Here is a 25072-nt window from a genome sequence, read left to right as displayed (position 1 = left end):
GTGAAATCATGAAATTTACTATTTTTAAAATCCCATGACTGTGAAATTGACCAAAATGGACTGTGAATTTGGTAGGGCCCTATTATTAATATGCAGCTAATATGTCTTCTACAACTTGCTATTTGGAGTAGATCACATCTTGAGTTTATAAAATCACAGTGATATACTTTAGCTTTTAAAACTTAACCAACTGTACAGTTCATTATTTATACTGTGAATTTGATAAGTACCTAAGTAGATAAAAAATACCTTTGTGTCCAGTTTGCTGGGTGCAGCCCATTTTCAATTGCAGCATTTTCTGCAGGTAACCCAAATGCATCCCATCCCATTGGATTTATCACCTGTAACAAAAATGAAAAATGTTATCCTTTGTCACTTTCTGGAATGGAGTTAGTAACACCTTCAGGGTTCAAAATAATGAACTATTTCACACTTCAGCATTTGCTTTCCCTGATTTGAGTCACTCCAAAAAGTGCCCACTGGGACTAGTTCAGCTTTAATGGAAATGTGAGATATGTCTGCCTGCTGTAGTTTGGTGACATACGGAGCATGAATGCAGTAGGAGTAGTTGATCTATAGATCACTCACATAGTGCATCACAGTCACTATTTCAATAATGGGTTAACAATGACAATATCAACCCTCTGTAATTTGTCTAATGTTCTAACTATGCCAAAACACAAAGCAACTGACATTATGAGTTGGAAGAAGCTGTTGTATTACAAATCTTTGTGCTAGAAAAGGGTGAAAAGATGAACAAGGATGTTTGGACACAAATTCCCATATCTGAGAACCTGTTGCATAGCTCCAGGTCAGATCCAAACTGGAGCATGCCTGTTTATCCAATTTTTTTATTTTGGTTTAAGTGAGAAAAGGGGGAAGGAAAAGAGTTTCCAATAGTCCCAAATAATAGAGGCAAAACAAAACATACACAGAGACCCTAAAAAGTTTTTAGTAAATTTTGTGAAAACAATCTTGGGAATTTTGGCTGAAGACTTTTATACACATTATTTTAGAAAGATGACAATTAAATGACAACTGAAAAAAATAAGTTTACTATAGAAACAAAAATATTGATTTAAAGTGGTGCAATCTGTACATAGCTTTCCTACTGATAACTAATTGATTAGTTAGACAGCAGCACAGTATATTCAAAAAGCTTTTTTCTTTTCCTGAATGTATGGTAATAGTGTAAAAATGGTTTAACTTAACACTTCAGTAACGTTGCCGTTAAATGTGCCTGGATGGTACAGTGATAGGTGCTTTGTAAAAGAGACAGAGTTTCTTACCATTTTAAATATGTTACCAAATTCAGTAATTTGTAAATATGTTACAAATAAAAGATTAGCAGCAGCAGGTGATATAACAGCGATCGGCAACCTTTGGCCCGCGGCCCGCCAGAGTAACCAGATTTGTTTACCTGCTGCATCTGCAGATTCAGCCGATCGCAGCTCCGATTGGCCGCAGTTCACCGCTCCAGGCCAATGGGGGCGGCGGGAAGCAGCGGCCAGCTCATCCCTCGGACCATGCTGCTTCCCGCAGACCCCATCGGCCTGGAGCGGCGAACCGCGGCCAGTGGGAGCTGCGATCGGCCGAACCTGCAAATGCGGCAGGTAAACAAACCAGCCCGGCCTGCCAGGGTGCTTACCCTCGTGGGCCGCGGGCCAAAGGTTGCCGATCCCTGTGATACAAGAATAGTATTTAAAAGGTTTACAAGACATAAAATTTGAGCTCCCACCTAAATAATCATTATGTAAAAATTTCCCTGTGTTATTTTAGAACTCTGTAAAAAAAAAAGAGGAACAGTTAGACAAACAAGCAATAGTAATATCGGAAGTTGAATATGAAGACAAATGCTAATACCTCCATCTGGAAAAATGAACTAATTTCTTAGGTGCAAGCACTCCTTTTCTTATTATTTTGTTATTTTTACTCTTAATTTGACATAATCCACCAAACATGTGAACAAAAAATGATCCCCTGACTTCAACTGTGGTTCTTTCCCATTTGAAACACAAAACAAACAAAAACAAAAAGCACCCCCCTTAGATATTTACATGGTGCCTGCAGCACCACCTCAGAATATAAGCATCAGCATCTAACAAGATATTGTCTCCCCAACATCCTGTGTTTTAAACACTGATTAAAAACTAATATTGCTCTATTTTATTCCTCTGTTGGTGCACCAGCTCCATCAATGACATTAAAAGCAATGTGCTCAGCTCTGGGAAGAATATTTGTTGATTAACTGTGACTCAAGACAGCATAGGGAGTTCCAGAGCATAGATTTACACAAAATCAATGCACTAACAAAGAAAGAGATATTGTATTTTTGTGGTAGCCTTTTCCAGTTACCAAGCAGATTTTTAAACATATCTAGAAACAAAAATACATTCTCCACTTCCCTGAGATTACAACTATTTGATGTCAAGACACGTTTTGGGCTGACACCACATGACAACAACCCTTTAAGCATGCTGGGGCCATTCAAAAAATAAAAATGGCTAGTATAAAATAAATTAAATGAAAATTTTGCTTAACTAAAAATTCTGTTAAATGATTTTTAATGGGGTTTCTTTTTTTAAATGGATCACTTTAAGATAAGCATCCTCTCATCAATTCTTCCTGACTGTTGTTTAAATGTTGAGGGATTTGCAATGGAAAAAGCTGTTACATTTGGTGAAATAGCCTTTTATTCTACAATTCTCCCACACCCACCATTATAATCTCCATCATTCTATACAACTAGAAATGTGCCTACCGTACACTTCTGAATAACTGCTCTGGGTTCATTTTTGTAAACATTAAGGGCCAATCTGTATCTGGCCCTGTAAGGGTGTGGAAGGGCAGCTGAGCGGGAACAATGAACCTTCCACTCTTTGCTCAGCTGAGCAGCCCATAGCCTCAGTCCTCATGATCCCCAAGTGCAAGAACTAGGAAAATTTAGCTCCTCTGTTGGCTAGACTCTCCAGAGCGGCTGGGTGATGTTCCTGACCAGTGCAGGAAGAGGGAGCACATGCTACATTCTATTAAAGGGGGTCACAGCCATTGTTCTTTCATGTGTTTTTCCCAGTGACCCCAGAAACAGTTTGCCCAGCATGGAGCCCCCTCCTTATATATCTTGCTTAACAGCCACAGCATAACCCTACATTTCCATTACAATAATATACCAACATCCCTCATCAGGACAGCATCACTGTCTGTCTCAAATATCAACAAGACAATGGACAGCACTCAGATATCCACCCCATACATCGCCAAACTCATCCATTTCATCCTCACCCATAACAACTTAACATTTCACAATAAACACTTTGTCCAAACCATGAGAACAGCCACGAGCAGTAGGATGGCTCCCAAATACGCTAACCTCCTTAAGGGAAGAATTTCTGGAAAAATGTGTCAGGAAACCAATGATATACCTGAGATACATCAATGACATTTTTATCCTCTGGACAAACAATTTAAACTCTCTCATATATTTCCACTACAACTTCAACAGCCACCGCCCATCCATCAAACTCTCTCTAGAATACCCCCACACCAGCATCAACTTCCTGGACAGCATGATCAGCTTCCAACAATGGAACCCTACATACAACTATATACAAGAAACCCACAGATCACCACACTCACCTCCACAGATCAAGTAACCACCCCAGACACACCAAGAAACCTGTTGTCTAAAGCCCAGCACTCAGATCCCACAGAATATGCTCCAAGGAGAAAGTCTGGTATATATAACTTAGCACGCTTAAAACACAGAAAACAAAACAAAACCAAACCACTGACCACACACACCTAGTCCTCACCTACCACCCCACACTGGAACCCATATGGGGTATCATTGAACAATTACAAGCCGTACTTGATGGGGACCACATCCTGAAAGAAATCTTTCCCGAACCCCCTTTTTTGGCCTTCAAACAAACTCTCAGCCTTGCCAGCTCATCATCAGAAGTAAGCTCCCAACAGGAGACCAACTCAAAGCAGCATCAGACCTTGCAATAACAGCAGATGCAAAACCTCCAGATATATCTCTACTGCTACAATGATCAATACCACTCCCAACACACCTTTCAAGATCCATGGGTCCTATACATGCCTATCACAACATGTGATATGCCTCATCAAATGCCTCAACAACTATGTGCATGAAACTAGACAATCACTACATTCTCAAATGAACTCACAGAAGAATGATAAAAGACAAAAACATGCTATTACCCATGGGCGAACTCTTTTCACAAAGCAGTCATTCTATATCTGACCTATCAGTCCTCATCCTCAAAGGAAATCTGCACAACACCTTCAAAAGATGAGCCTAGGAACTTAAATTCACAACTCAGCTAGACTCTAAAAATCCGGGAATCAAAGATACTGTTGTTATGACTCATTACAACAATCTGTAACCAACTAACCCTTCCTTGTTCTATGCTTGTCCTAATTGCCCCCGGCACCTTAAATGGTCTCTTGCAACATGCGTTTACTCCTAATGCTTAACAATCTGCCCCGCCTCGTATTTAGCTGAGACATTCCAATTACCTTTTTCAGACTGAAGAACTCTGTGTAGTTTGAAAGCTTGTCTTTTTCACCAACAGCAGTTGGTCCAATAAGAGATATTACCTCACTCACCTTGTCTCTCTCATTACAATAACAAACATTCAATCACTGTACTTGGTGTCTTCCTATTAAGTCTACCAACTTTGGGGGGAGTTTAATATTTACTTTTCTGAAGAAGGTACAGTATTGCTATCTCCTCACACATGTTTTTTTAAATCAACCTCTGGAATGTCTATTCATTAGGAAATCAATTTAAGAATTTCACCAACAAAAGATATTTTGCTCTAACAGCTATCTAAGGTGATCCTAAAATTAAAGCATGAAGAAATATTTACATTTGAGGTTTCCTACTGGAACCTTAGTTTAAAGAGACATTAAAAATATCCACAAGTGAAACTCCAGAATAGATGTATCTATGTAGTTACCATAGAGACTAATGTAGCGCACACAATATATTAGAGAAAATCATTTCAAGTTCACTGTCTCTTTTACCTCTATAGTGAGAATGGATTTGAAAGGTTTGTGAAATGCAATTGTCTAAATGGTAATATGTCTGTTTCTTCTGACCATACTCAGGGATATGAATCTACAGATAAAATGCAATAGTCCCCACACAGCTCTCCATACTATACTTAAGGTCTACTCAGTTACCATGGACAAAGCACAATCGAAAGATGCCTATTCAGCTGAGTATGATTTCTATAGTAGTGAAATACAGGGTAGAAATCAGGGAAGAATGCATGAAATACACACATTACTTGTGTGACGTTGTGCAGTCTATATGGTTTTATAAAAACATGATAATAAGTCAATATAATGTAACTGGGATAGTTTTAGAAAAATATGGTAATAAGTGAATATAACATAACTGGGATATGCTTCATGCAAAAGGTCTCTTGTAAGGTATCATTACAAAGCTTATAATCTACTGAGTGTGATCATCTGATTTGTATAAATGTACCACTCTTGTATCTAAAACTAGAAATATAAAATATAACTCTGAGGGCCTATTGTAATTATGTAAAGTGTGGGCCATTAATGATGGTTTGGAATCTTGATGACTCCCATTAACAAGGACCATTATCCGCAGATGGTTGTGTTTACCTGTGAGTCTTCCTGTATATGTGTGTGCTGGCAAGTGAGCAATGAAGTCTTGCAGTGACATGTGATCATGTCACCTGAACTGGAACCCATCTTTAACCTGGTGCTTTTCCAGTGAGGGGGGGTGGAAACCCAGAGGGACAAAGGGTTCCCGCCTTATGCAAAAGAGATATAAAGGGGTGGACGAGAACAGAGGAGAGTGGAGCCATCATGAAGAATCCCCTAGCTATCACCTGAGCTGGAACAAGAGCTGTACCAGGGGAAAGAATTGTGCCCAGGCCTGGAAGGTGTCCAGTCTGAGAAAAACTTACTGAAGCATCTCTGAGGGTGAGATTATCTGTATTTAGTTTGATTAGACATAGATTTGCGCATTTTATTTTATTTTACTTGGTGACTTACTTTGTTCTGTCTGTTACTACTTGGAACCACTTAAATCCTACTGTCTGTATTTAATAAAATCACTTTTTATTTAGTAATTTACTCAGAGTATGTATTAATACCTGGGGGAGCAAACAACTGTGCATATCTCTCTATCAGTGTTATAGAGGGCGAACAATTTATGAGTTTGCCCTGCATAAGCTTTATGCAGGGTAAAACGGATTTATCTGGGTTTAGACCCCATTGGGAGTTGGGCATCTGAGTGCTAAAGACAAGCACATTTCTGGGAGCTGTTTTCAGGTAAACTTGCAGCTTTGGGGCAAGTGATTCAGACCCTGGGTCTGTGTTGGAGCCAGACGGGAGTGTCTGGCTCAGCAAGACAGGGTGCTGGAGTCCTGAGCTGGCAGGGAAAACAGGAGCAGAGGTAGTCTTTGCACATCAGGTGGCAGCTCCCAAGGGGGTTTCTGTGATCCAACCTGTCACAACTTGTATATCAGAAGATACATCAAATTCAAATAATACTGAAAAGAATATAAGGACCTGTCATTTTATAAAAAGAAGGAAAAACAAACAAACCAGGACAGGAAGAAAACAGTTTATAAGACATATGTGTATGCACATCAGTTCCTTAGCCACGGACAGTGATTCAGGCACCATTAGAAAATACACTATTTATGAACAAATGAAATGCAAGAAAGTCAATCACTTTCTTATATTTTGACTTGACGTTGACTTAAGACAAAGGTTACTACTTCTTGTGGTTATACAACCAACAGACCAACTCTGCTCACTTGGAGATCACTCAGCACAGCAACAGCCCCTTCCTAACAAGGCTTCTCAGCACAGTTGATAGTTGTTCCCTACCCACAAGGTAAAGAGAAAACAAATAATGGACCCCTCTTCTAGCTCAGGCTCTTCTCTGTAAGTCTCAGGATGCCTAACACTTATTAATCCGATGGTGAGAGAGTCGTATTATTAGGAAGCAACAGCTATTCAGAGACTGGTATATTGTAATCTGCATTTGATATTTTATATGAGGCCCATGAAGTTACAACAATAAAATGGTTATTTCATATTATGTTCTTGACTATTACCCCACACAGTCTGTAGCCTCTTCTTTCTAGAAAAGATCCCTGAGAAGGGTGCAGTTGGGCCAACTCCAAGAGAAAGCGATATCTTGAAATATTTTAGATTCCAAAGAATCAAGCTTAACATTAGGTCATGGCACAGCAACTGTGCTAGTCTCATGATGTGGTCCATGTTCTCAGGACAATGGACAGAAGTCAGATGCTCAGGTTCATACTACCACTTCTGTCAGTGACTTGTCACTGTTAACCAGGAGGCCCTTTTAACATGACTACAGAACTGGAAAAGGAAGATTTAAGATATTCCCTCCATTCCTCTCAGAGAGATCTCAGACCCCTTCTCTCAGAAGGTTTTCAATTGTGCAATCTCTTTATGTTCTGTCTTGTCAAGAAGTGCTTCATGATACAAGATTAACAATATTCTGATAATATTCAACTTTATGTCTCTATCAATCTGACTAGAGAAGGCATGAAAAGCTATTGAAAGACCTTTGCTTAATTGCTAAAAGGAAACAAAGAGCTTGTTTGCATTATTAGAGTCTTTGGTATATAAGGAATAGTGTGTCACAGCACTGTAATATCTCTTTCCTGGTGTGCTGCATTCCATTATGAAGACTGAAATTTCTTAAAGTGCTCAGACTCTACAATGAGTGCCAAAAAATACATCCATTTAATAAACTTTATATATTGGTTTTATTTATTTTAAAGCTGGCAGGAGAAGACAATATCAGGCAAAAACAAAGGGTCTTGTTTAAGTGATAAAGAATTTGAAGGACCAATGGTCTGGTAGGTTACGACAAATCCTAAATTCCTCTATTTGCCTACACATTAGGGAGAGAATGAAATTTTAAAAACAAGCTTTCCTTCTGAGCATGTCTCCAAATTGCCCTTTAAATTTACCAGCTAACAGAAACAGATACGTAACAGCTAAAAATCAGGCAGGCAAGGAACAACTGGTAACATTAAAACTGTGAATATTTGACTACTATATATGATCTAGCAAGCAGCACTATTTCAATAATTCTCTGCAACAGTGTTGCCTATTAATATTCTGCTAATCTACTGCCCAATTAAAAAAAAAAACCCACAGACTTCTATCATCATAATAACTCTGCTTATGTAATGCTCTCATTTATTTCTATTCTTGTTCTCAAAAGAAATAAAAAATGCAAAATTATTCTATGTCTTATGCTATGTCCACACACTACCAAAATTGCTTAGACAACACAATGAGGTCTCACATCCTTAATCTTTTACATTCTTATCATGTTTAACTGCATCTCCAACGATTTCTTTTTTTTTAACGTGAAAGAGTCAGTCAGCTAATTAACATCTTAGTTATCTTCCTTTGGAAAACTGGATTCAAATTTGACTCAGTTCACATGAGATATACATGGTGCTATTCACTTAATCTGAAACACAGGAACCATCTAACAATTTAACAAAATGGACAACATTTCCTCAGGAGAAGCTAGAAGAAGTAAAAGCTAATGAAGATCAGAACTGAAGTGCACTGGTATAACATGTCATGGTGACAAGTGCATTATAAGACTTAGACAGATATGCTTATCCCTCTTCAATACCATCAACTACCTACATTTCCAAAAGCACTAGCATAAGGAAAACAAGAAACTCAAGTCATTTCAAAAGGAGGAAGTTGTGATGTGGTTAAGAGAAAAAAATCTTTTCAAATTCCCTTGAGATGTTGTGGAAGTGATACTAGAAATGTCCAGTTTGAATCCCATCTATTAGGACCTGTTTTAAGTATAAATAAAATAAATCCAGCCACAACACAGAGGAATGGATTAGAAGTCACTTCCAAACTAAACAATCTTATAATAATTTTCAGACTATCCCTACAGTATGATTTCCAGTTTTCCTGTAAATGACTGAATCTCACTTGTATTAATTTCAGTCTATGATTCTATTAAAATAACACCATGGGAACAAATAAACTGGATCTCTCTCTGTTTACTGATTCTTAAGGGAATTATTCTCAGGCCCGGGAAGGACAAAAATGATCAATCTGTGTAAGAATTTGTTAGAAACACTGTAGATAGAAATCATTGATTTCTTGGGGAAAAAATTAAAAAACATTTTTATTTAAATCAGAATTTTTAATTTATTTAAATTATAAATTCTTCTTTTTAAAAATAAACATGTTGAAAATGAAATCTGAATTTATACAAAATATGTTAAAGCCATAACTTTTTATAAACTCTTAAAACATTTCAATAAAAATAAATATGCTTAATCCATGAGCCTTTCTCAAAAAAAAAAAAAAAAAAGTTAGAGTTAGGGCTCTTTTCTATATAAAGAGAGAATCAGAGGAAAAAAACCTTACTTTTGAGGTCAAGCTAGGGCTTTAAAACATGGCACAATAGGTCAGCCTATGTAAATTAGGAGAATGAAACATTTTCAAGAGACTTAGACAAGTAAAAACTTAAGCTCCAGTCACTTTCACTTAGGCATATTTGAAAATTTTCCCAGACTGACCAGAATTAATCAATTTAATTCATTTACTACAGTTAATCCCTCTGTTTAATAAATCATTTGGTTGCAAATGTGAAACATATTTCGATACGAGAAGTTTATGTATCCAAAACATTTAAGGTTGTTTTGAGTAATAAAAACAAATGTTATATACTGTTTTGTGTATTTAAAGTCCAGTTATCATCCTAATATAGCTTGAGACAAATTATGAACACAAAGTTAATTATCTAGTAAATAAGCAATACATCATTCACATCTTTTAACATACTAAAATTGTACAATAAATAAGAATCTGAAAATATTAAGATATATAATTGCTTAAATAAATCTATGTAGTTACAGTGTACCCCCCTACGTAGCAAAAAAACTACAGTGTAAAGACTTTATTTAGTTGTAAATAAACATGTTTTAATGGCTATATCAACCAATGAGAATGCACCTTTCTTTAGAAAATAAAAGTAGTACATATGGAAAAGTGGATTAAAATCAATTATTTATTCACTTGGTGAATTAAATCATGATTTAAATTGCCTTGATAACAATAGCATGGTGCAATAGAATTTTTTTCCTCAAATGGAGGCAGGTTGGATGACTTTGAAAAAATGTCAGGAGTATTTCTAAGGTTTGTAAAGGACACAACACCCTCAAAATAAAGAAAACAATATTTTAAAAAATATAGAAAGGAAAATGTCATAGGTTGCCACAAAGCTTTTCTCTTTGAACTTACAAGATAAAGCAGTAACTTAACATTTATTTTGGTTTGAAGTTAGTTTATTTAGGGAGTGCTTTTCTTGTAAGTTTAAAGCTACAAATTGATTTTCCATAGCATATTTTTAAATTAAGTTTTGTAACAAGATTTGTAATTAACACTACATATCTGAAGATCTGTTTTAACTGTACTTCTACCTGGGAAACAGCAATATTACCCTATTACTTTGAGCACACATTTTTAGAAATAGTACAGTTTGTGCTAAGACTTTTGTCTTCAAATTTTGTCTTCGATAATTAAAAAGTAAACAACTTGTCCTATAAACAGATATGTTACACCAGAAGGCATTTATTCAACAACCTATTCCAGGTGCATGGCAGGGCTTTAGGTTTACATACAGTCCAGTGAGAGAACTGTGGATAAGTGGAGCCATTCTCAAGGATCGTGGGTCAGAAGCTCAGGGGACATAAAATGGACAACAATAGGGCGATGCCAGTTTACACAAGTTGAGGACTTGTCTATGCAGGTCTCACAAATGACTCCCCATACATTACAAAAATACTTTTTGATAAGTAATATAATGAAACCTTGTTATTACATCATTCATCCATATGTTCAAATGTGACTATATATTCATATGACATTACACTTACACTTGGAAAAAACACATGGAAGTAAAGTTGCTAGTGTTACTGTACTGCAATTAGACAAAGATTCTTGCTAGTGAAGCCCTCCTGCCTGCTTGTTCATATTAAGTGCGACATGGCATTTGCATCACCTGGTGCTCTATCATAAAGTGAAATCCCAAAGCAACAGAGAAAGAAAGAGAGCAGCAAATACACGTTCCCATCCCAATACCCTCTTTCCCCTCCCCTAACAAAAAAACACCTTTGTTAAAATGAAATTAAGGTTTCAGGCAAATATTACTGGTTTACATTAGTGTTTAAATTAAAAAAATCAAACTTTGGAAATCTGGAAAGATGAAAAACTAAAGTTGCACTTATCCAAAATAGTACCCAAACTGCTTAACTCTGTCCCCATAGAGTTATCAGCCTACCACCTAACTGAGCAAATTATACAGATGTATTTACATCAATTGGTTTAGAAACTAATTTAGTTAAATATGTGTAATTCCCTTGTGTAGACACTCATTCTTATTTAAGCATCATATTGAACTAACTTAAGTCAACTCCTCGCCAATTTAAGCTAAGTCAATATAAGACCAATTTATTTAAATTAGTAAAACTTTCTCCTATAGATAATGCCTATATAAGCAAGCAGCATTCCCACTCTGCTCCTAACTCAATATAATGTCCAAACTAACTGTCATTTTTTGAGTTTTCCTTTATTGAGAAGTTAAACAACAACATAAATATCAGCCTCAGCTTCCCCCAAGCATGGCCATGCCTAGGATTTCTCACTGTAAACCACACTGGCACTCCCCCAAGTCCCCTTTTTATCTAAGAAAGAGACTCATCTCGTTTATATTCTGAGTTAGAGCTAGTGGGACCTATCTGGCTTGTCTGACAGCATCAGACAGACGAATAGTTCTACAAGTCCATGGGGCCGGATGCACTGCATCCGAGGGTGCTAAAAGAGTTGGCGGGTGTGATTGCAGAATCATTGGCCATTATCTTTGAAAACTCATGGCGAGCAGGGGAGGTCCCGGATGACTGGAAAAAGACTAATGTAGTGCCCATCTTTAAAAAAGGGAAGAAGGAGGTTCCGAGGAACTACAGACCAGTCAGCCTCACCTCAGTCCTTGAAAAAATCATGGAGCAGGTCCTCAAGGAATCAATTTTTAAGCACTTTGAGGAGAGGAAAGTGATCAGGAACAGTCAGCATGGATTCACCAAGGGCAAGTCATGCCTGACTAAACTAATTGCCTTCGATGATGAGATAACTGGCACTGTGGATGAGGGGAAAGCAGTGGATGTGTTATTCCTTGACTTTAGCAAAGCTTTTGATACAGTCTCCCACAGTATTCTTGCCAGCAAGTTAAAGAAGTATGGCCTGGATGAATGGACTATAAGGTGGATAGAAAGCTGGCTAGATCATCGGACTCAGTGGGTAGTGATCAATGGCTCCATGTCTAGTTGGCAGCTGGTATCAAGCGGAGTGCCTCAAGGGTCGGTCCTGGGGCCGGTTTTGTTCAATATCTTCATTAATGATCTGGAGGATGGTGTGGATTGCACCCTCAGCAAGTTTGCAGATGACACTAAACTGGGAGGAGTGGTAGATACGCTGGAGGGTAGGGATAGGATACAGAGGGACCTAGACAAATTAGAGGATTGGGCCAAAAGAAATCTGATGAGGTTCAACAAGGACAAGTGCAGAGTCCTGCACTTAGGACGGAAGAATCCCATGCACTGCTACAGACTAGGGACTGAGTGGCTAGGCAGCAGTTCTGCAGAAAAGGACCTAGGGGTTACAGTGGACAAGAAGCTGGATATGAGTCGACAGTGTGCCCTTGTTGCTAAGAAGGCTAACGGCATTTTGGGCTGTATAAGTAGGAGCATTGCCAGCAGATCGAGGGACATGATCATTCCCCTCTATTCGGCATTGGTGAGGCCTCATCTGGAGTACTGTGTCCAGTTTTTGGCCCCACACTACAAGGATGTGAAAAAATTGGAAAGAGTCCAGCAGAGGGCAACAAAAATGATTAGGGGGCTGGAGCACATGATTTATGAGGAGAGCCTAAGGGAACTGGGATTATTTAGTCTGCAGAAGAGAAGAATGAGGCGGGATTTGATAGCTGCTTTCAACTACCTGAAAGGGGGTTCCAAAGAGGATGGATCTAGACTGTTCACAGTGGTAGCAGATGACAGAACAAGGAGTAATGGTCTCAAGTTGCAGTGGGAGAGGTTTAGGTTGGATATTAGGAAAAACTTTTATACTAGGAGGGTGGTGAAGCACTGGAATGGGTTACCTAGGGAGGTGGTGGAATCTCCTTCCTTAGAGGTTAATGTCAGGCTTGACAAAGCCCTGGCTGGGATGATTTAGTTGGGGACTGATCCTGCTTTGAGCAGGGGGTTGGACTAGGTGACCTCCTGAGGTCCCTTCCAACCCTGATATTCTATGATCTTTATGCATAGTCCTTAAATGTGACATTGTTTCAAAGATTCGCCTTTCTACTGTAACCATTTCTTAAAGAAAGCAACCAAGTATAAATGGCATTGCTCTCTAACTTTAAAATTTGCACCAAGAAAAACATTTCAAAATAAGACTTGCTTTGAATATCAAATATTTCTATCTGGAAAATAAGAGATTTAAGAATGTATAGCCCTGCAAAACCCAAACTTGCTTCTTCACTGTATAAACTACAAAAAAATCTTTCCAATTCATACATTCAAAGATATATTTTGGTTTGTTATTTTTAAAAAATTGTCATTCATTTAATGCATATTCAGTAAAATCCAGTCAGGTAAGGAAATGAAGCTATTTTTCTTGTGGTTTTCAAATTCCACATATAATAAAACCTCCAACCCCTTGTCTGTTGTAATCATCACACAGAGTAAATCTGTAGAAGTTTAGAAGCTGAGACAGCCTCTTGAAAAAACAGACAAGAAATTAATCTGAAAGAGAAATTCAAGAGTAAAGACATTGATTCCTACATCGTAGGAATTAGCAAGGCTGGTAACTTCAAAAAGACTTCAGAACTTTTCTTTTCATGTAAACGTTCATCATGACACAACAGCTCTGAGTTTGACACACAATGAAAATCATTTGAGAGACCTTTTATGTCTGTTATGGTATGTGAAGGTTGAATTCTTTGGCTGCCCATCATTAGTCATAAATAGATGTTCAAGCAGATTAACAGAAAGGAAAAGATATGCCTATTTATAGATCCATAGGAAATTCAGAGTGTTCTGCAACCACTGCTTCTAATACACTTCACATAGTCTTTTCTCACATAAAAGGTAAAAAGAAGTTGAAATGAAAGATCTGAAACTTTATCTCATATAAAAACTGGTTGGGAGGAAAGCCTTTCAGACCTCCTCAGATAATGAAAGCGAGGCAACCTCAGAAATAAAGACCGACTTTTGTAATGCAAATGAGGTAGCCTCACGCCATGTCTACACTACAAACTTTGGTTGATGCAAGTTACTTCATCTTTTACCACCAAAGTTTGTATATTGCTCAGGCATATGCATACTTGGCTGCTTGCATCAGTCTGTGTACAATCACATGGAGTACTCGTGTCAATGCAAAGTGCAGTATACCATAAGTAAATATTCCAAGTGCCACCTGCCACTGTCCAGTGCAATGCCTTGGGGGAAATTTTCACCTCTTGTGGAGTAGAAATGACTCATCCAGGATTTCTGAGACCCTAGGTGGTCAAGTGCACAGCACGCAACTTTCTCCATCCCATAACGCCATCTATATGCCATAATTTTCATGCTTTTAAAAAAAATCCCACAAACTCGTGTGGCACTTGTCGCTGTCCACCATCTCTGACAGACACATGGAGCCTGCAGAGCTCTGCACTATTCTCATGAACAGTGCACATACAGGACACATGATTATTCTGTACTGGCAGACCCACAGGAAGTACCACAACAATGGGGAACTTGATGGTTTCTTCTAGGACAGTTTGTTAAAGGACATAACAAAAAATAATTCAAAGTTGTTGGTAATGTTCATGGAGCAGCTGCAAGTGATGGAACACTGCTTCTGGGCCTGAGAAACAAGCACTGACTGCTAGGATCACATCATAATGCAGGTTTGGGATGATGAGCAGTGGCTGCAGAACTTTCAGATGCGAAAGGCCACATTCCTGGATCTGTGTGATGAGCCTGCCCCAGCTCTCCAGCACAAGGACACCAGAATGAGAGTTGCATTGACAGTGGAGAAGAGACTGGTGATCACACTGTGGAAACTTGCAATTCCAGACTGCTACTGGTCAGTGGGAAATCTACAGTGGGGACTGTTGTCAAGAAAGTGTGTAGAGCCATGAATCATTTCCTGCTACAAACAACTGTGACTCTCGGCAATGTGCAGGACATAGTGGATGGTTTTGCAGCAATGGGGTTCCCAAACTGCTGTGGGGCATTAAACAGCATGCATATTCCTATTTTGACGCCAGCCCACCTTGACACAGAGTACAGAAAAAGGCTATTTTTCTATGGTTATGCAAGCACTGGTGGATCAATGAGGACACTTCACTGCTATCAATGTGGACTGGTCAGAGAAGATGCATGACACTCACATTTTTAAGAACTCAGGACTGTTCAGAGAGCTACAAGCAGGGACATTCTTTCCCAACTGGTGGATTACCATTGGTGATACTGAAATACCAATAGTGACCGAGCCTACCCCTTGCTCCCCTGGCTGATGAAGCCATACACCAGCCACTAGATAGCTCCGAAATTCAACTACAAGCTCAGCAAGTGCAGAATGACTGTTGAATGTGCTTTTGGTAGATTGAAGAGATGGTGGTGGTGTTTACTCACTAGACTGGATCTCAGTGAGAAAAATATTGTTATGGTTATAGCTCCCTGTTGCATCCTGCACAATATCTGAGAGGCAAAATAGTACAAGCTGCCACAAGGATGAAGGGCGAAGGTGGAAAGCTGTCTGCTGAGTTTGAACAGCCAGACACGAGGGCCATTACTAGAGCCCAGTGTGGAGCTATGCAGTTGACAGAGGCTTTGAAAGAGCACTTTAACAGTCAGCAACAGTAGTGTTCTCTATTGGTGTGTTCTCTGGGCCTGAAATTTTGGGTGCTGCTAAGAACTGTACAGCACTTGCCATACATTTATAAATATGACTGGGTTTGCTCCTGAGCCTATGAATTACAGTAGAACCTCAGAGTTACGAACCAACCGGTCAACTATACACCTCATTTGGAACCAGAAGTACGCAATCAGGCAGCCGACAACAAAAAAACAGCAATTACAGTACAGTACTGTGTTAAACATAAATGACTTAAAAAAATAAAGGGAAAGTTTAGAAAAAGGTTTGACAAGGTAAGGAAACTGTTTCTGTGCTGGTTTCATTTAAATTAAGATGTTAAAAAACAGCATTTTTCTTCTGCATAGTAAAGCTTCAAAGCTGTATTAAGTCAATGTTCAGTTGTAAACTTTTGAAAGAACAACCATAAAGTTTTGTTCAGCGTTACGAACAACCTTCATTCCCAAGCTGTTCGTATCTCTGAGGTTCTACCGTATTGCAAATCTTTCCTTACCTGCATCCCTCTCATTTTCTGGAACCGTGCTATTGTGTCACTGATGGTATAGACACGAACATGGCCCATGTGCAGATTTCCGGAAGGGTATGGGAACATTGAAAGCACATAAAACTTTTGTCTTGATTTCTAGGAAGAATAAAAAAAAGTTAAACCCAAGTAGGTTAGCATTTAATTTTGAAAAAATAAATCAATAAGCAGTCTATAGGCTACACAATCTCTAAAACTCCTATTAAACAAAACAAAGTCATGTTACAGCAGGGCAAAAATAGGGTTTCAATCAAAAATATCCAAGTTAAGTTTGCTGGGGGTATAAACTGGCAGGGCTCCAAACTTCAATTGGGTTGTACCAATTTATATTAACAGAGAATTTGGAACCTAGTGTTTTATCTCAAAAGTTAACTGCAAACATTCATGGGGTTTTTGCATATACCTGTTTTTACAAAAGATTCTTTTACAAGATAACAAAAGAGGGGGGGGGGAAAGATATGACTGTTCATTTAAAACTGTAATTTATGCTATATTTTTAAACAGTGAGGTCAGAATTGCCCCAGATTTTAAGTTTCATAAAAATCCAAACCCAGAGTAACAGAAGTGTTTTAATTATTTTTTTTAAAAACGGTTTTAAAAAGCAAATGAACATGCCTCTAGAGTGTCTACAACCCAATTACTAAAGCACTGAGCTACTGCATGAGAATGTGAAAAGTTAAGGTGACTAAAAACTGACTACAAACTAAAGTGAAATTGATCACTATATTCCTATTGCAAAAACTAAAAATACAAAAAGGCAGCCTAAAGAGTGAACAGTAAGTGAAAATACTTAAATTCTAATTTTTTAAAATAAAGTAATATTTGTAACATTAGGATTTTTTTTATTTGCAACTTTAATCTTCCCTATAAATTGTTCACAATCTAATTTTGGTCACTATATAGATGATTATATCCATTGTTCAACAATTTACATGCTGGTCCATTATTCTTTACATGCTGGTGTTACAAAAATACTATGATCGCTTTTAAAAAAATACAGTAGAACCTCGGAGTTACAAACACCTCGGGAATGGAAGTTGTTCATAAGTCTGAAATATTCGTAACTCTGAACAAAATGTTATGGTTGTTCTTTCTAAAGTTTACAACTAAACAGTGACTTAATACAGCTTTGAAACTTTACTATGCAGAAGAAAAATGTTGCTTTCCCTTTTTTTATTTTAGTAGTTTATGTTTAACTCAGTACTGTACTATATTTGACTCTTTTTTTTTTTTTTGGGGTGTCTGCTGCTGTCTAATTCCATACTTCCAGTTCCAAATGAGGTGTGTAGTTGACTGGTCAGTTTGTAACTCTGGTGTTCATAACTCTGAGGTTCTATTGTACTATGAATATTACTCTGCATTCCTATTTAACAAACACTCTCTTCCAAATATATTTTCCCCTACAGATTTTCCTTTTTGTTTCCCCAGCAAACAGCAAAACTAAAGAGAATCAAAATGGTTTACTGGGGTAGTAGAGACAACTAGCACCTTAACAGTGGATTTTATTAAATGACACATTAACACCAGGAATGGAACAAAAATATTAAAAATAATTCTATGAGTTTTGCATATTTATGAATGCTTTCTAGATTGTTGTCTCATACTAAAAAGGCATGTATTTAAACCAATTCTTTCCCTGGCACGCACACACAATTCTCATCTTATTTTCCTTCTCCATGCAAGTCAGGTCACCTCTCTATCTTTGTGACAATATAATGACTTCTATTTTCTGCCTGAAGAAAGACAGGTAGGGGGAGAAGAGAAGCAAATGAGAAGGAAGAATGAGAGTTTATAGGTATGTGACTGAACATAGATAAGCGTGAAAAAGAAACATGGAATTGTATTAGAGACAGAGTATAGTAAAATTGTTTTTCAAAGATCTTCACAGTGTGGGGAGGATTTTTTTTTAAGACATTCATTGTTTCTGGGATGCTTTCAATTATAGAAAACTCTGAGAAACAAGCTTCCCTAAATATAAATTTAACATGCCACATTAGTGGGTCAACAGATTTAGCAGTTGGTCAGTGAAGCCAAACTGCTCTTTGAAAACTGATTCCTTACAAAGTTTATAATCTCAAAGGGTTTTTTTCCATATTTTTAAGTATTCTGGGAAAGTGATTCACTTTAAAAATGGGTCTCACCCATGAGGGAGCATCAGGTATTTCCCAATCACACAGCTATGGAAAATACGGTCTTAGCTTCCTAAACCATTCTGCTCACAATCTAGGATTGGTTCTTACCAGTATTTTTTAAGTGCTTTGTCCAAGCCAGTTTAAAAAAAAAAATCTCAAACAATGGATGTTTCCGCCCTTTCCTTTGGGTGATTATTTCACAGCAGAATAGATAGCGCTTTTAAGAAAACCTCTCTTATAGTCAGCCTAAAATATACTCATTTGATTTTACTTTGTACTAGTACCACCCTAAGCAATTCCTCTCTCTGTTTAGGGCTGTTCTACACTGAAAACTTACATTGACATAGCTACATCTCTCAGTGTTGCGAAAAAGCCCCACCCCTGAGACGCACAACTATGCCGACCTAATCCCCGCTGTAGACAGCACTAGATCGACAATTCTTCTGTCGACCTAGCTACTGCCACTCAGGGAGGTGGATTAACTACAGCGACATCAGAATTGCTCCCTTCACTGTAGGGAGTGTCTACACTGAAGCACTACTGTGGCATTTTAAGCATAGACATAGCCTCAGTGTTTGCAATCTTCTAACTGTTGCATTCAGTTACCAAAGTCACCTTTCAGCCCCAATCCAGCAACACTTACATACACACATGCACCCACCTTTATATATGTGAGTAGTCCCAGCGAAATTAACAGAACTACTTGTGTATATAAAATTAAGCACATGCTGTAGGAATTACAAGAATCAGGGCCTTAGTCATCGTTTTACCAATGTGTACACATTTAAGTCCTAACCTAGAAATCCGATCACCATGGGTGAACCCCTGTTCCTGAGTAGAGTCCCTCTAAAGTCAATGCAAGTCCCTTTTGCGTGGGAGAACTCCTGCACTCATGTTCTCGGATTATAGAATCGAGCCTTAGTTTTTAAATCTTTCCTCATACGAATTCTGCAAGCCCTGAAATTACTTGTGTTGTTTTTCTCAGATTTCCCTCCAATTTATTGGCATCTTTATGGTACTGAGAAGTTTCCCCTCAAAAAAAAAAAAAAAAATTCCAAAGGGGCTTTTTTGGTGATTGTGTGACATGACTCTCTGCCCACAATCACCTCTTATTCTCATTATCTTTACTACTTTACAAATATTACTCGCCCCTCCTCTGTAAAACTAATCCTAGAAGTGATGAAAAACTAACTTCATAAAGCCTAGAATGACATCTGTATATATTTAAATAAATCTGAACATGAATAGTTTGAATACACATATTTAGACTTATAAAATGAGTAACTATTTATTAAGAAGTTGGGGAAAGAGATTTGTTGTATGAATCACCACATTTATTGCTTTTTCTTGTCCATAACCAGGAAAGCTGTGTTCTCAATGTCCTTCTAATTGCTGGTCATTTTAAGACATCCATTTTCCTTTCTGATAGCTTTCTTTCAAGAGTGATTTATTTGTATTTATCTGTTGGTATCCTATTGCTTCCACTACACCGCACCACAGGAAGTTTTTATTGCGACTAGCATGAAAGAAATATTTTAAAAAACCCAAACAAATATTTTTGGTTTTACTGCCAGTGAATATCTTATTTAGAAGAAAGCTACTAAATGGGAGCCATACGTTTATAAATTCTTTTGTCTGTTGTGAACCATATTGTGTCCTTATTCACTTTTCTTATTATAACTTTTTCAAATAGTCTATTACAGGATATATTTTTGCTAAGTAAGGGATAATATAGATGTTTTAAACAGTGTTAAGTACTCCAGACTGATGCTTTCAAAAATATTTTACCTTGAGAAAAAAAATCAAATATGAATTTTTCAAGTTTCTCAAAACGCTTACATCTGTTTCTGAAGTTTTGCAAAACTGTTCCTTCATTCTTGGAAGCCACCACTTCTCAACTTTCTTTCTTGTTTCCAATCCATAGTCTCTTTCCCACTTCCCCGTCTCACTGTAAATAGATCTGATCCATCCTGGAATCAATCTCCTTTGCCATTTAATTAAGCCATTTAGCTGCCTTTTCAGACATGAGGAACAAACTCCAAATCTCTGCCAAGCAGACTGCATGTTTTAGGATACAATGGCTGTTCTGAAAAATACAAAAACATAACTTTTAATCTAAGGTCAAGCAATGAATACTACAGTAGAAATCTGTATGACAATTCTGTTGTAATGAAACATCCATTAAGCACAGTTTAAACAATATTTGTTTATTTCAGATTGTACTTGCATTCTATTTCTAGTGTGGGTTGTTAAAGCACTCAATTTTAAAGAACTGGCTCAGGCCCTGGGAGGGGCACCAACATGAAACTAGTTTGGCAGTATTAGACTATTTCCTAAAGGGATGAAAGCTTTCTACAATCTCCCAGAAAAGTCAGTATCAACCCCCTTGAGATTACAGACATTTGAACTAACAGAATTTGGAAAAGGCTATTAAAATTTTTTAATAGTTATTTGGAATGAGGACAGGGAAAGGTGGGAGTTGCAAAACAATCTCAAATATTAGTCAATTAGTTTGTAACTGCTGAAAAGCCAGGGGGGTGGACTATGGTTACTAGATTTCAGATTGACAATCGCCTCTGGTTACTCCCCTGCATAGGATTAGATGGAAAACTCACTACTAAACTCTTCAGTTTCAGATGTGGTTCAACAAGTCAAAACAAAGATAATAATGATGAGCTCCAATCCTCTCAGACAATGGGCAAATTATGGAAACTTCTCTTCACACACTTTTGCAGGTCTCAATCCAGTTATCACAAAAATAAGTCAGAGATGGTAAAGACCTATTAGTCCATCTCTCTGACAATGTAGGATTGTTCCCAATAGCATTGTTGCTATTGTCTCACTGGTAGGAAGATTTTCCTGAGATTCATCCTAAATTTCCCTTTTTAATCTCATCCCATTACTCCTGCTGATATCCCTTGCACCATGCTAATTCTTCTCCATCCTTAGGCCTAGTCTGCCCTTGAAAGTTGTAGTGGTATAACATTTCAGCTGGAGGTGTAATTTTTGTATATAGAAAATGGCTAGGGAGCACTGGACTCAAGAGATCTGGGTTCTCCTGACCTTCTGGATGACTTTGGACATATCATTTCACCTTATTATGCCTGTTTCCCCATCTTTAAAATGGGTATAATGATACTGACTTCTTTTGTAAAGCACTATATAAAAGCCAGGTGGTATATTACCACCACCTCATTCCACAATGTGATATCTCTATCTATGCAGCTCAAAACTACATTGGCCATTTTTGCTGCTCTGTTGCACTGCAAACTATTTTCTCCTCTCATCCCCAAGAGTGGTCTTCTTCAGCATTACTGCTTCACAAGTTTCTTCCTTCCACTGAACCTATTGCAGTTGAATCCTTCACTCAGAAGAGACAAAACCATTTGTGTGGAATGAATGGAATCAAGACCCTAAAAGATTTAATTTACAGTGGGGTCTCTAAATCTTTCATTGGGCTAAAAACAGAAGTTCCCCCCAACTGAATAACTTTATTTCAGTGTAATACAAATAATAACGATTAATAAATCATTGAAACAGTCATTTTCTCTTTATTCAATTCTGTACAAAAAAGGATAAAACCTTGTGAAGCCACTCTCAGGTGGTGCACTGATGTGGGAGAGCACATTGTATTGAGTGGGCAACTTGGGAGAGAGGAGTTAGCTACACACCAGTGCTTGTCACCAGTGTGGTGATGGAAGGGGATGTGGGATGCTTCAGAGAGGAAGTAGTTATAGGTGGTTCTACGTTAGGATGGGGGCTTGGGCATGCTTTTGGTGGTAGTTAAGGGGGCTCTAAGGTAGGATTGGGGGTTATAGGTGGAAGGTTCTAGAATGGGGATGCTTTGTGGAGGAGTAGTTATGGGGATTCTAGGTTGGGGTAGGAGTTCTGGGAGGAGGACACTCTGCAAGGTAGTTATGGGAGTTCTAGGCTAGGAGATGCTTTATAGAGAAATAGTTATGGGGGGGGTTAGTTTAGGGGAGGAATAGTTATGGGGGTCCTAGGTTAGAGTGGCAGTGCTGGGGTTAGATGCTTTGGGGAAGGGGTACTTATCGGGGGGTCTAGGTTATGGTGGGGGTGCTTTGGGCAGAGGGTGCTTGGTGGGGGAGGGGTACTCGCTGCACAGTGCTGGATAGGGAGTTGCTACAGGCTGGGGGATGGTTTGGGCCGGGAGCCATTATGGGGGGGGAGCTGGGTGCTCAGGGACGGTTGGGCCCGTTACGGGGAAGGTCGCGTGGGGGCGGTATGGACTCGGGGCCGTTATGCCGATGCCGAATGAGGGGGTCGTCGCGAGCCACGTCTGTGCGCGGGGGCGAGAGGGAGGAGGGAAGGATCGTGTTACCTGCGCGCGAGCCCCGGCTGCTAGCGTCCGCCCCCCTCACGCACTCCAGCTGGCTTCCGCTTTCGCGCTGGTCGCCGCCATGTCGTTACCGCCTCCAACGCAGCTCGCCCCGCCCCCCGGGAGGAGGCGGGCCGAAGGGAGGGGCCATGGGGAAGGGGCGGGGTTCTGGGGTCTCTGGCGGCACGGGCGGGTGGTTGGATTCCCACGTGGCCTCTCCAGCCACAGCATCCTGCGGCAGGGCCCCGCCTGGCGCCGCCTCGCGCCAAGCCGTGGGGAAGGCGCTCAGGAGTCAGGACTCGGAGCCCCCTGCTGTGCGCCGGCCGCCTCCCCCCCCCCACGTGCCCGGATCCCCTGATTCCGTTGGCGCGCCGGCCGGGGCCCTGCCCAGGCTGTGCCCGGGGGGGTGAGGTGCTGCCGGGCCCCAGGTGCCTCACTCGCTGGCAGCCGCGCCGCGCCCCACCCCAGCTAGTGCCGAGTATGAACCTGCAGCCTAACCCGCGGCACCGTCCCACGGGCTGCTCCGGGCTTGCCTGGGCGGGAAGCTCAGTGCCCGCAGGTAGCTCCGGAGGTGTAAAGTCTAGAGACACTGAGCCCTCGCAGAACAAGGCTTGCATCCGTTCGACTGGAGCGTGGGGTGTTTGTTCTCACCCCCAGTGCAAATCCCCCTCGTCTCGCATCACTGGGGAGGGGTGTGGGACTGGAGCAAAAAAATCTTACAAGACAGGCCCTCAGCCAAGTGCGTTTGGTGTTTAATGGTCAAACCCAACTACTAAAAAAAACCCTGATCCTTATTTTGTACTTGAATTTATTTTCTAAAAATAAATGCTGGGGCCTCATAGTGCCCGGGTGGAACGTGGAGCAAGCACAGCACTTAAAAGCCATGCGCCAAGCCTCTTACCCATGCAAGGGCAGAATGCTTAAATAAAGTAAGATCCAGCCTCAGCCTTCACCCAAAACTTTACCCACAAAGTTGGCTAGAGGTTTTGAATCCAAAATCTAGTTGTGAGAGAGATTGCAGGAAATGGCCCTATCTTTGGGAGCTCTTACTGAATGAAGTTTGAATAACTGTGGAGTCCATTGTCTCATAAATGCAAATTTTGTGTATTAATGTGGAATTGTACATAACTTCTCTCAAGGAGCTATGTGGCCAAACTAAATCCTGGGAAGTGTTATGAGCATCAAACAAGCATCAAACTATTTTAAACAATGTGCCAGACAAGAAGGAATTTTTGAGACAATGAAGCTGGTTTCCTATGAAATAGCTGGGGTGAGGTAAATGCAAATTTCCACTTCTAGACCCAGCCTTCTGAAGGAGAGAACCATTGTCTGACTGATTATCTATTCAGTCTCTGGGTATCAAAAACCCTAGCTGTATAATGGAAAGGTTAACATATGCATATAACTTCTTGTTCTGAGCAAAAGCTGTTATGAACTTGTGACCACAGAAAAACCCCTTGGTAGGGTTTGAAGGACTGAATCCTACCAGAGCCCAAGACTGGAGCTGGGGTGATCTCTAATAAGCTTATTAGTATGTGTGTATGTTCTTTTATTGTTTTTAATATGTTGTTGCCATAATACTTTTTACCTTAGGAATAAATGTGCTTGCTTAGAAAGGGTTGTGTGGTAACTTATGGCTGTGGACAATTATGTTGTTACTTTGAATTGTAAGCAAAGTACAGATGCTGGCCTACTTAGGCTGGCTTGCTTGGGAACTCGTGTAGGAAGATGTGACACAGAGGCCCATTGGTGCCAACTGGCAAAGGGTTTACTGTTCTTACAAGCAACTCCTACACCCAATATACCACTTTCATGGTATTTATCCATAAAGGATAGCATGTGAGATCTCTGCTGAAAGCTTGTAACTTATTGTGAGATGTGTGTACAGATAATATTTAAAGGATAGTGTAACTATATAGAAAATTACGCCCTTACGGTCTTGGAGTGAAAGAGAGTCACCAGGGAATCATATGTCTTGGTGATGGCGTATTCAAACAGGAGGGAGTTACCACCACCCCGGCTAGCTGATTACATAATGTATTACTCAATTGTCCA

At 39.4% G+C, this 25072-nt stretch overlaps 1 protein-coding gene across 1 annotated transcript in view; it reads right to left on the bottom strand.

Annotated features, from left to right (window-relative positions):
* The window catches only part of LARS2 (leucyl-tRNA synthetase 2, mitochondrial), a 119104-nt gene extending 95994 nt beyond the window's left edge, over positions 1-23110 (bottom strand). The window contains exons 1-4 of the mRNA XM_065399470.1: positions 23021-23110; positions 20518-20764; positions 16517-16645; positions 250-341 (exon numbers count right to left, since the gene is read on the bottom strand). Of these exons, the coding sequence (XP_065255542.1) occupies positions 250-341; positions 16517-16645; positions 20518-20742 (446 nt within the window). The 5' untranslated portion in view covers positions 20743-20764; positions 23021-23110. The remainder of the gene's footprint in view (positions 1-249; positions 342-16516; positions 16646-20517; positions 20765-23020) is intronic.
* Positions 23111-25072: the final 1962 nt, after the last annotated feature.

This window comes from Emys orbicularis, chromosome 2 (assembly GCF_028017835.1).
Source record: "Emys orbicularis isolate rEmyOrb1 chromosome 2, rEmyOrb1.hap1, whole genome shotgun sequence".
NCBI lineage: Eukaryota > Metazoa > Chordata > Testudines > Emydidae > Emys > Emys orbicularis.
This window is presented reverse-complemented; position numbering and strand designations above follow the sequence as displayed.